At 41.1% G+C, this 13,345-nt stretch overlaps 1 protein-coding gene across 11 annotated transcripts in view; it reads left to right on the top strand.

The window, feature by feature from the left end:
- tjp1b (tight junction protein 1b) overlaps positions 1 to 13,345 on the top strand; it is a 70,041-nt gene that overhangs the window by 16,981 nt on the left and 39,715 nt on the right. For all 11 annotated transcript variants that reach the window (XM_080304670.1, XM_080304672.1, XM_026175569.2 and 8 more), the window contains one exon: positions 3,610 to 3,751. In XM_080304670.1, the coding sequence (XP_080160796.1) occupies positions 3,610 to 3,751 (142 nt within the window). The remainder of the gene's footprint in view (positions 1 to 3,609; positions 3,752 to 13,345) is intronic.

The raw sequence follows: 13,345 nt of genomic DNA, 5'->3' as shown, positions 1-13,345 counted from the left end.
AAGAACAGCTTTCTTTTCTTTTCTGGTACATATGAAACAGACAAGATATAGCATCTTAATTAGTGATGCTAGGTTTAGGATGCTTAATACTTTTCTCTCTGCTTGCAGTAAGCAAGGCCAAGCTACACTTCTCCTAGCTGTTTCATATTAAAGAGGGCCAACTATGATATTTTTATTTGTAAACTCTAACTACAGTAGAGTAGATAAAGTAGATTATTTGTCTTGTACTGGGTCTTGATGGATTCCCCTCAGTTCATCCGCAGTCTAATACAATATATTTTGCGCTCTCTTTCTACTTTAACCCAACTTTCTTCTGACTAACAGTACCTCATAAATGCAACGTTTGAACAGTAGGTGGGAGGGGCTTCTGAGTGTCTTATTAAGGCTTTCTGTGCTCCTTGACATCATGAAAATCCAAAACTAGAAAAAAATACTTACCATCTGTAGTACATTCACATCCACAACATAACAGCATATGATAGGGAAAAAAGGGAAAGAAATACATGAACAGATATGAACTGACTGAATTAATCTTCATATTTTTCAAGGAAGCAAAATAACATTGGGCCATAGGGCCTTACAGCAAGAAGGTCCTGTGTTTGAGTCCATCATCTGGCTGTGCCTCTGTGGACTTGTATTTTTCTTTGGATTATTGGGTTCCTCTCATAGTCCAAAGACTTACATTGAAGTTAGGCTAATTGGTCTCTGGGCAGGGTATACGCTGCCTCTTGGCCTATGGCAGCTGGGATAAGTACCAGCTTCCCTGCACAACCCTGAATTGGATAAAGTGGATAGATGATGGGAAAATAACATTATAATGGCACACAACTGGTTAAATTATTTAAGTATGGGGTTTTAAGTAACACTGGCTACCAGCTAACCTGTCCGATTTCTCCACAAGTGAATGGTTTATGTCTTTAATAGTGAGGTTCACATTAGGTAGTAGCCTTTCTCTTAAGGAGAAAAGATGAAAAGATCGGACAATATTTCCCACATGTCAAACTATTCCTGTAAAGTTTCAAATCTGTGACTATGTGTCTTTAAATTATAAAGAGTTCTTTTGACCTTCAATCACTTTGGCAATATTTCTGGGCTGCCAAACGCCATCCATCCATCCATGTAGTTTAAACTGTGCCCATAAATGTCACAAGTGAAAGGGAGAGGCTATTATTAAATCTCACAGTGTTATACATTGTCTCAGCTCACAAGTGAAACATTACACCTGCATATTTGTTAGAGAATAAGAAATAATTCACTGCACATTATATCTGAGTCGGCACAGTTGCTGGCACTATTTTACTCCTTGCCTTTGTGGCTTGAAGTGTTTTGGCTGAAATCCATTTCAGAATCAACATCCAAGAAATGAGGCTCTGAATGCGCAAGGCTGCACCAGGGCTGTGATACAATCCAAGCAGCTTTTCTCATTAGTCATGTTTGCTGTATTGTTTATGAGAACAACCTGAGGTCGGCAGTAATTGACCGCACGTACTCGTACTGTTGAATGGTTCACAGTAGCGTTTCCAGTAAGCCCCTTAGTATGCTTCAGGCAATAATTGAATGAATGCAGGTAGAAAGTGGTTGGTGATGTTCTCTTCCCTCCCATTTTTGTCCGCGCCTCTCTCCCGTAACGTCTCTGCTGAGCCTCCAAACCTCGGGAGCTCCTCGGGCTTACTGTTGAGCTCGCTAATGGATATCTGTTTTCTCTGAGCTGCACTGTATAGAGGGGATTTTACCTCATTGAATATTGTGTTATCTAAATCCTCATTAGGAGTGACTCAGAGAAGAGAAGAGGCAGTAACAATAGCGCCAATTTGAGCTACACTATGCTTCATGAGCTTTTTATATTCATGAGAAACTTTTTCTACACTGAATTAATTCAGTACGGACAAAATTATGTAGCAACATCCACTGCTGATTTTTAAAAAGTTCTAAAGAGTAAACCAGTCATGTATGGATTGCCCTAGTATATCGTTTTGACTTTTTTAACATTTTCATTGTATTTTAAACAGAAGAGCGAAACAACGCATGTGACAATAATGATCACAGCACCTTTGAAACTGCGTTGATATAGAAATACATTACTGAAAGGCATAAATATACAAATTTGAGAAATTTAAAACACATTTAAAACATTTTTTTGTCGTTAAGAAACATCAGTCATATTTTTGAACTCTTGCTAAAAAATATATATGAAGTCACAAATTAACGTTTGAACTGGTTTATGAACGCTTAATAACCTATTTACTAATCATTTATAGATGAGATTTGTAGAGGATTAACTTTACAGTTAACAATAGGAAAATGTAATAAATACAGCTAGGTTACTGACGGTTAAAACTCCAGTTGCTGCATGATTTGGCAAACTGACATCGCAAAGCAACCTCTATTACACTTCGATCTGGTGACTATGGAGGCCATTTGATTTCAGTGAACTCACTGTCACGAGTAACCAGGTATTTCCAGGCTGTAGTGTTTAAACAAAGCTCATTTGGTAATGAGGGAACCAAAATGTGCCAAGAAAATATCCCCCACACCATTACACCACCGCCAGCAGCCTGAACCACTGATACAAGGTGGGATGAATCCATGCTTTCATGTTATTTATGTCAAAATCTTCCCCTGCCATCTGAATGTCACAGAGAAAATCAAGACTCATCTGACCAGGCAACAGTTTTTCCAGCCTTCCATTGTCCGCTTTTCCTGTTCTTGGCCTGACAGAAGTGGCATCTGGTGTGGTATTCTGCTGCTTTAACCTATCTGCTTCAAGGTTTGACATGTTGGGAATTCAGAGATGCTCTTCTGCATACCTTGGTTGTAACAAGTGGTTATTTGAGTTAATAGTGGCTTCCTGTGAGTTTAAAGCTCCCCTCTGAACCCTTTGACAACAAGACATTTTCACCCTGAGAACTTCCGCTCACTGGATATTTAAACATTAGTAATTTGTTACAAACCACTAATCAATAATCTTTATTTTTTTAAGGCTTGTATGTATAATGTATAAGCACAACTATTGTGCCCTATTAGAAAGTTCAGCTAAAGTAACATACAGTAAGGCTTAAAGGAGGTAGATGTGACTGCTTTATTCACCCCCCATTGGGGCTGATTAATTTTTTGGTGATTATAGTGATTTACACAGCAATTAAGAAACAAAAGGAAGGAGAGGCAGAGGGTTTTAATGTGGTCAGCAGGGCTCCAGCGACGCTGCTTAAGTATGTCATTTGCGATGGGTACAACATTTCATGAGAGTATTGGTGACAGGTCAGCCCAGTGTGTCTCCTCCCCACATCTCACCACAACCCAGCTGTAGTTTGGCTGCCATGGCCTGCGGAGCAGCACTGGCCTTCTGTGTTCGAAGCTGCGGTGCTTCCCTACAGTGCCTCTGTAAAATTAAATCCAATTATATATTTCTTTAAATGCCATTTTATCCTGTAGGGGGGCTGTGGCATTTTGAAAGGCAGAAACATCACTAAAGCCTGCTTCCTCGTCTTCTTTAGTCTCACTCGTGGCACTTTCTCCTGCTGTATTAAAAATATGCATGAGCTTATTTGCCCTGATGTGGTGTTGTTGTTTTCCTCCCTACTCCTCCTGCTCCCTCTCTGCTCACCTCAGGATACACCCCAGTCCTACCGCGGGCTCCGGCACAGCAGCCTCCTCCGTGAGCACCAGTCAGGGCAAGCCATCACTCCGCCGCATCAAGGGCCGCATTCATAGGAGCAAGAGCTTGGACAGCATTGACCTCCTTGATTCTAATGTAAGTAAATGCACTGGATGCCAAAGTGATGATTTTTTTTTATCATAAATACACATTTCCAAGAAGCCAGAAAAAACAGAAACACAGAAAAATTGCAATTCCAATAACGTGCCAACTAAAGAAAGAAGTTATTTAAATCTCTAAACATTTGCCCCTGTAAGGCAGGCCAATCAGGACCTGTTTGTCCCTGGTAAAGACACACGACCTGTAAAATTCACATCAGTTCTGCGGTTCTCCAACATTCCCACATACAAAGCTTGACAATAACATAAATAAATAGTTACATTAGATCATTTCAAAGCAGCAAGAAGAAAGGTAATAATAGAAAAAGAGAAATCCTTCAGCTGAGATTTGTATTCCATGAATATCAAATAGCTGATTTATAACCGGATTACAGGAGCTTTACAATGCAACCCTTTAATTAAAGTTGAATATTTCTTATATTCTTGGGTGCTGATGAGAGTTAGATTAGCGGAAACTACACTGTGCACTGACAGATGACTATAATATTCTTGAAATTGTTCCGTGATGGGATGAGTAAGCAGTGTATTTGTCATCATACCATTATTCCAGGGTTTCTACAGTTATCTTGAAAGACTGCTGAAATTGAAAAGCTGAACAGTTTCTCAGTATTCGTGTCATCATCCATGTACAGATGGAGTGGAGGCAGCTTGAGATTCAAGTTTGGCTTCAAAAGAAAAAGTACTGCATCATATTAGATTGTATAGTAGTAGCTGTCAGTATTATCAAGATATTAAATAAATGGTATAACACTGTTGAGGAAAAACGCTATTTTTTATAGCTTATTAAAGCGTACTCATAAATATGAAAATATCACTGCAAGCTAGTTAGACTGCAAAGAGAGGTGAAACAAATGCCTGACATTTATTTAATCCTCAGCATAACTGACGTGTAAAAATGCTGCGATTCTGTGGGGTAATTTCATACTTGAGGTGTATTAGTGGTTGTATAACGAGATAAAACATGTTGATGTTTGCCGGACACAGTCAGGCTCCATGTCGTTCCGTTTCCAGTCTTTATGCTTAACTAAGCCGACCGACCTGCATAAAAGACACATTTTCTCACAGTGACATTTAAAATCTGCTCTAAAGTTTAAAATAAAGTTCAGGATGCTGATGAATATTTGAGGTTTATATGATCCAAAATATATAAAAACGGTTAGATTATGTTTTAGGATCAAGCCACACACAGAGACACACATACACAAAACACTCTTTTTATATTCAGAGCGCAGGTGTCTCAATTGTTGAATCCACCAAACTGTTCCTAAATGCTCAAAGTAAAACCTGTCACATTTTTCCTTTCAAATCCGTAAAGTCGCTTTAAGTTATCATGACGTGCTCTTTGCAAAGCGCTTTCTGATACATGAGGCATAACAAGGAGGAGAGCGGCTCTAATGTGCGCAAATCAAAGCAAACACAGTTGTAACGCACGCATTCACAGACACAGCAGTAGACTGCTGGAGGGCCTCAGCCTCAGGGGAGCAGTATCGCGTTGACAGCTCGGCGATGACCTGACTAGGAATTCTGCTCAATTGTTCCATCTCATTAAAGGAAAACCTCTCAGCAGGTTTAATTATTAATACAAGGATTGGTAGAAAAAAATAATACCAGCCCTTGAGAACATGAGTTTTTATTGCCTCTGGGGTATATATGTAGTTTCTTTTGAAGTGCTGTAATTTATTTTAAACAAGTTATAATCACATAAAATGCTTTTAAATACTATTAAGTGTATTTTGAGAGCTTATTTTTAGCTTCAGTAAGCAAATAGCAGCATATAGCACAGTTCGGGTTCATGGATTTGTTATCAGTTTTGCAGGTATTTGTGATAAACCACATACTGGGAGCTGTTTGACTTGAGGATGGCGTTATATGAAAGAGGATCCCCGGTGTTGCTGCAATCCATCTGAACTGAATTTCACAGCAATCAATCCTGTAATTGCTGAAGTATTTTGCCCAAAACCATAAATCACGACCTCATGGTGGCATGAGAGTAAAAGTCGGAGCATTATGAGAAAAAAAAAAAGGATTTATCCTTATTTATCCCCTGGTGATCATGGGATATCTGCATTAAATTTGCCTTTGTATAAATCCATAAAGTAGTAGCAAAGATACTTTTATTTCAATAAAAGGAGAAACTGTTGGCCTGAAGTCACTATTGTAGGATTCAGCATAAGCACAATCCATCCAATACTTGAAATGCTTCAGTGTAAGTGGCGGATCAATTGAGTGACAGGCTGATATTTTTTTTTTATCCCTAAAGCCATTTAATTAACGTGGCTAAAAGCAGCGAAAACCCTCCTGCACAGTGAGTTTAGCGGCGCATATCAGTCATTGTCTGCACTGACAAAAAAAAGGAAAGAATTGTCATGATTGACTAAACAAAAGACCTACATTTGAAAAGTAATTACAAAATCAACATTCAGTTCCCATCCAGCAAACCTGGCGGTGATATGGTGGAGGCTTTTAGGCTGTAATTGACAGATTAGTGGTGGCCTTGATTTTGAGCCATGCATAACCAACCTAAGCTTTCATTGGAATAAAAAAAGCAGTGTGGCGTTTCTGCATTCTCGTTTCCTATCACGCTCTGTAAGTCATACACCGTGCTGTCATTTGTCTTTATGACCTACCGCTCAGAGAGGATACTTGAAACAGCCTGAGTGGCCACTACCTCACCAGAGACTGAGAGCTCAGCTAAGGGATCCTGGGCCTTTCCAGGGTATATTTCTTTAGCATGGGCTGCGTGTGCAATAGAGGAAAACTTGCTGACTTGCCCAAACTCAAATGCAGCTGATGGAAGTAACGGTCCGCCTTACAGTGAGTGATGACACCGCAGGATGCTGAGCTGAGGAACAGTTTCCATTACATCCCGCTGGCATGTCACACCAGACACAACACTGCCACTGAGCCTCTGGATGATGTGCATTCATTTTATACAATCCCACCCCCCCAAAAATTAAAAAATAATGTAAAAACTTTTGCCTGTTTGGCTGATTCAACACATGGGTAAAGATATTAATCAACTGAGTGTATGAATTCAGGTCCATAACTATCATTGCCCATCAGTGTGGAGCTAAATAATCAATAGTAGTTAAGACTTTGTTTATATTGATTGCTTCTTTTGATTGCTTTTCTCTCTTGATAGTCAGGGGAGGACTTTGGCGCGTGGCCCACTCCCGCTGTCATTTGTATTGGCAAGCAGTGCACTTGTTCACAGAAAGCTTGAATCAGATTTTAGTGCTAAGGCTGCAGAAAGCACAACAGAGATGGAGAAGGGGGGTTAACTACAGTCTTTTTATGCACCCAGTGCCTTTGTGTATGGCAGGAGTTATTTTTCCATGTTCACGAGTGACACTAACTTTGCAAAGCAGTGTTGCACACAGTGGAGCACAAAATCCCATTTTCGTTATCATTTACACTTCTAATATCTTTGACTCCGGTGCTCTAAAAAAATACATTGCTTGATGTATTTTGTTCCTGAATGTGTGGCTCTTTGCGTGCGCTATGTTACATCAAACGTCTTTTACAGACGAGCAGAAAAAGGCTGTGTAGCCTTGGTGCAACTGGGCTTGCTGTTTTCGTGTGTGCGTTGATTTTGGGAGAAGATGTGTTTTTAATGCAGTGTTTTTCCTGCTCTCTCAGCTGTTTTGGAAAATGTTAAAGGAATGTTTGCTGCAAAGGCTATAACCAGGTGAGCTGCAGAGAGAAGCTATAACTGCATCAGCAGGGAGGAGATGCAGCTAAGCCATGATAAAGAGCACAATTAAATTAATTACTCCTTAACTGATCAGGATCAGTCACTACCTGTGCCCGAGGTTTGCACCGGTCAAAGCCTAATCTCTTATTAGTTCTGCTTGCCTTATTCCACTCTCAAAATCCCATCCTTGGCTGCAATCTGCCATGGACACAGGCACTCCCCCCCCCCCCCCAACTACCACCTAAAAAGCCCCAGCGTAAGCATTTATTCACTGCTCAGTCTTAGGAAAGTGCTGCAGATGCATTTACAGAGAGAGCAACTGCAGCTGAATTAACCAATCTGCATATTCAGGGCCTGTTACCAGGAGATTGTTCCCATGCGATGAAGGAATGGAAGAGCGGGAGCGGAGGGCCGCACCTGAGCGGGACGCACAACAAGAGCTGTGGAAAGGAGGGATGAACAGTGCATAGGGGGTGGGTGCAGGAGATTTATCACGACTAACACAATGGAAGGAGGAGCAGGGATGAGTAAGGGGGGTCATGGGGGAAGAACTGGGATTGGAGCAACTGATTTCCTCTACATGAGGCAGGTCTGTTATGTAAGAACAGTCAAATGGATGATTTTTATGTCCTGTTGGTGATAAGCACTTGAGGGGTGGTTGGAGGTGATTCAGGGGGCTTATATGTGACACTGAGCTTGAGCGGACCATGTGTGATGCTGCTGATGTGTGTGATCCCAAATGCTGTGCGGTGGGAATGGCAGATGTTGAGGACGTGTCTTGGGGGTGTGACCCGAGAACAAGGACTATCTATGTGTCCTCGGTTAGGACATCTGGTGGGGTCAGTTAAGGCTCTATGATGACACTGCACGGTGCTTTGTAGCATTTGCTAATTCACAAAAAATTGTGCATTTTGACCCCTAATTAACTAGTTATTGCATGTTTTTGTAACGCTTCTGTTTCTGTCAGCATTTGCGATTTCCTCTTGTCCAGAGTCCTTGCTTGTCAGTGGACAATTTGAGGAAAATAAATTGTGCCTCTGAATTGTTGTACTCTAGTCCCTCATCTACAACAAATCATCTCAAAAGAGAAGACTCAAACTCACATAAATTCCAACAACTCTATTGACTTTTCCACTTGATTTATGATAGGGGGTGCGAGACCTGGGCAGCGGGTCCTGTGTGCAGCTGAGGTTTACTGAAAATGTTGCACTACACCAACATCTCACACACATGCACATTTCCTGTTGTAAAAATACAGCCCCAATCTATTACCGCCACAATAAAAGACCCTCATTACGATGTTGGCTGATTTTCAAGGAGGACTCAATGTTCATGTTGAGGACCTGAGGGTATGGTCAAGTGAAGGACGCCCAGCAGGATGATGTAATGTTGGTATGAATCAAAATGGTGGCCATGGTGGGCAAGCCAGGCATGAAGAATGGAAGAGTGAGGAGGCTGCGCCGAGACAACTTAATCAATCACGAGGGTTGTGGACGCGCCGTAGATTACAATGTCCGCTGATTGATTATCATGACATGAGCGCATGCTGGTTTTCTGGAAGCAAATACATTTTACAGGCAGCAAAAATATATGTTGCATTTCCCAGCAAACACCTCAGAGGAAAATGTGATACTAATCATATCCACAGATGAGTCATTGCATTGCTTATTGAAAAGGGTTCAGAATGATTTATTATGATAAGTAAATAATTATTGAAAAGGATGACAGTTTTTTCAACATCTGATGGTTTTATTTAGTCCAAATACACCGAGTCTCTCTCCTGAGAGAAATAGAGGTTTTAAACTTTTAAGAAACTAGTTCCAGCAACGGTGTGATTATTTTCTAAAATGAAATGGACATCAGTAAGTGATTATCACAAATAGCTGCTGTTTTATTGTCTAAATAATAACCTTCCATTGTGATAATGCTATATTGTGAGCTTTCCCCTTTACTCATTAGGTGTTTACATCAAGCAACATACTCGTTGATAGTATCAGATCATACAAATTCAGGTGAATGACGATCCAGTCCAGATGGACATTATTGACATTTAATTCTGTCTTTGAAGGAAGTCGATATGTTGATGTCAGGCAACAAGGACAACATCAGCCAATAACAACGCCAATATATCAGTGCACCCCTAGCTTCAAGTACTGTAAGGTTAAATGTAAGGTTTTACTTTACTGATTTATATTTCTACATGACAGCAGTGTGTGTTTGTATTTTTTGTGTAGTTAGATGTGTGCGCACTCGCTGTGTAAGCGGTGCGTCTGTGTGCTTCTTGCAGCCTGCCATGTTTCTGTACATGTAGGATGTGTGTTGATGCCCAGGGAGGCACCATATGCTGTTTAGGCTCAGGAGCATCCCATCACGGCAAACCCGAACAGCCGCAGCTCCTTCATCCCTCCATTAGATCGCGCGTGCATCACCCGCCAACATGGGCCTGCAATCACGCAGATCCACTCTCCTCCTGCTTGTGTTCACTCCATCATGAATAATTCTTCATATAGATTTCTTCTTGCGAGGCTTGACATAGCCAGGTTCAAGACAGATAAAGTGTTCTGCTGAAAGCCTGCAGAGGGCAGAGTTTTACTACTTAAATGCACAGGAACAGAGTGACACATGCTCTCTCTTTTTTTTTTTTTTTGCACAGCTGACACAATAGAGAAAAAAAGGGGGGTTGGATGTTGGGTTTAGCTTTTACATAGGCACTAATGTTACGATACAAATGATCGCGACAATAAATGAACTGTGCAGCCACAGGAAGTGGTAGAGTTGATTGCTGAAGCCGATGATACAGAATTGTTTAACTCCATGCTTTTTTTAATTTATTGCATTAGGGGGGACACCTTCAACAATGCACTCTATGCCCTGATTTATCTTTTTCTCATGGGATCTGCCAGTGACTTAACCTGCACTTTAGTAAAAATTATTTTCTAGTAGAAATGAGAAGTGGAGATTTATAGCATGGTCTGGCTTATTTCCGCAGTGCGGTAAATTACACCTGGGTGATTTTTCTCCCTTTTTCTTCCTGTCTCTGTTACCCCTATCAACTGCCCTCCAAAATACCCCTTCGGTCTGGTCCAAAGGGACCATCTGATTACAGTCCACCTAGGCCTCTAATTGCTTTACTATCATCCCGAGCAAGGTTTTTCTCTTTGGAGCAAGCCAAGGATAGACAGCCGCTTATGAATCCAAAATAATTTAAAGTTCTTGATGATGGGGAATAAGAAGCAGCCACCTCATAAATTTAAGCCTTAAGTGATATTTCACATCCTGGGTCACACGGTGTGTAGGTGGTTAGGCCTTAGATCACAGGATTTCAGCAGTTCCTCTTAATGCACGCTGAAAATCAACACATTGGTGCCATTCAGCACTCTGCGGAACCAAAACTGGTCATCTAAAATCTTTAATTCCCCCTCGAGGAATTCAGCTTCATGGTTAACTTTTGCATTTGCTCAAAGGCAAAACAATTTAGCCCCCCCACCTTACTAGTGAAAAACCTCTCTATCATAACGCGCATCCACATTAACTGATTGGAATTGTTCATCTTTATTAGCATTCATGCTCCCTCCTGGGATAAACATACTTAGGTGATTGCTTCTTTGCCGGTGTACATGATGTCGTTTGATCCAGAGGATTTGGATGCTGTGGTAGACTGTTGTCACATGATCCGCAGGCCGGGGATGTGAGGCCGTTTCATGTCACCTGATATGTCTGAGCTCTCAGCCGTTGGTGGGAAAATGAGACACAGATTATAGGTTCATTTGGGGAATCTTGGAAAATATGTGTTTCCTCCCTCCTGAACATGATTTTAGCTTTTAAAAAGCACGAATCAGTAAATCCAGATTTGTCCTTTCTCAATCACATCCTGAATATCCATGGTGTCAGATGGTGTTTGTGTCATTCCTTATTTTCCACTAACTCTAGATCAGAATGCTTGCACCAGTTTATTAAACAGGCTACCTGTGTTTAAAGTGGAAATTTAAAAAAGACACTTATGTAATAGAGTATTTTCTGGGATAGCATTTTTGATCCGGTGCAATAATACGGATGGTGCAAAAGTCAAATTCTCCACAGATATACGGTGACAATTTAGCTGCTCCTTTGCAGCAAAAGCACATTTCAAAGCAGCCATTTGGCAATTCATGTGATAATAAAAATAAATAAATTATTAATTGCATTCAAAGGAAGCAAACCACAAAGACAAAAGTGAATCATTAGCTGTGCCTTACATAAAAGCGCAGTACTCAAAAGGTTAAACAGCAAACAGCTGCATGATTATCATCATAAATGCTATCTATATTTGGATGCAGGAACTGAATATTACACTCCAGGTTAAATATATATATTATAACTGATGATGCAATCACAAACTGTAAAATGAGCTTCTAATCCAGGTACCAGCAGCAACATCGTGTCTCCTAGAGCCTTCAGCTGGATTTTACCGCTCTACATGCTTTACAGAGGTCACACTTCATTCATCTATAAAACGCTGTTTGATGGGTGCTTTTCTTACCTGTTGACTTTACAAGATGCCTCCTACTCGTGAGATCACGAATGATGGCGTCTATGTGCCGCGCTTCATAACGTCACGGCCCTCTGAAAACCTTTCTGTCCTGAATTAATGGCTTGGCTGTCACGTCAGTGGGATGCTTTCTCATGCTAGAGGTCAGTGATGCTGACAGAGGACAACACAGAAATCGCAGAAACACAAGCCACTGTACAGTAGCCAGCTCACTCCGTTATGGGATTACACTGATGTACTCCAATTTGTAAAACCAGCCACTGGGTAACAAGATAAGAAACCAAGTTTTGCGTATCATCTTGCAGCTTTGGCAACATGGAGTCATGGAATATCATATATTATTCCACGTAGCTATTGGACAAATGCATTTATTTTCCTCTGCTGCAGTGCTATGTTTAACTTCTGTCATGTCATTTGATAGCTGTGGTCATTAAAGCACATAGATGGCCACGCCAGCCTTTGCTTAGTCGGCTGTTTTCCTGACCTGTACAACCGAGAGGTGACTCACGTGCCGTCAGGGGCAGTGCACTCTAAAAGCCAGCCTGCTGTGAATTTCTAATTTGCTTTTCCACTCGTGTGATTCGTTCCTACTCTGGTCATACTTGCTTTGGATCCTGTCTGTGTTTTTAGATGCACTGATGGGGGGGGGGGAGAAGACGCTGCATTATTCTGTTGCACGGCGTGTGAAACTCCCTCTGTGCTGTTGAAGTCAGTGATGCAAACACTCTTGTAGCAATAACAGAGGGTACGTCAAGGGCTTCTGCAGAAATACATTAAGAGGCATGAGCTCACATCAAAGCTACTTCAATTCACAGACGCAGATGGCAAAACAGCACATGCATTACAAGTATGGTTTGATTTTTTCTGCTTACAAACTTTGAACATTGTAATGTGTGACAAGAACTTACAATGATGAGTCTCATCCTCCAGATACACATCACACTCTCAATTACTGCAAAAGTTTTTGCTGTTATCACAATATAAGCACAGAAAAGTTGTAAGTTACAACTGCTGCTCATTACACTTTGCTTTTCCACACGACATCTGTGCCTGCCTTTGTTTATCTAATTCTTATGACCTTGGCCAACACACATTCTTCCATTCAAGATGCCCCTCACCTCCCCCTTCTCCTTCTGATCCTCCAATGAAATCTGCAGCGATCTCCTTACGTCAGCTACATTGCAGGACCTCTGTGCTCCTCCAGCATTATATTCAGGCCCTATCTTCTCCTGCGTTCATTAGTGCCAGAGGTAGAGGTGACAAGAACGGTCACACATTCTCAAAGTGATAAAATACACAACGGACGGCGCTGCAGGGAATTAGTTACTTGTGGAAACGCTAACAAACTA

This window comes from Astatotilapia calliptera, chromosome 7, assembly GCF_964374335.1.
Source record: "Astatotilapia calliptera chromosome 7, fAstCal68.1, whole genome shotgun sequence".
Lineage (NCBI taxonomy): Eukaryota > Metazoa > Chordata > Actinopteri > Cichliformes > Cichlidae > Astatotilapia > Astatotilapia calliptera.
This window is presented reverse-complemented; position numbering and strand designations above follow the sequence as displayed.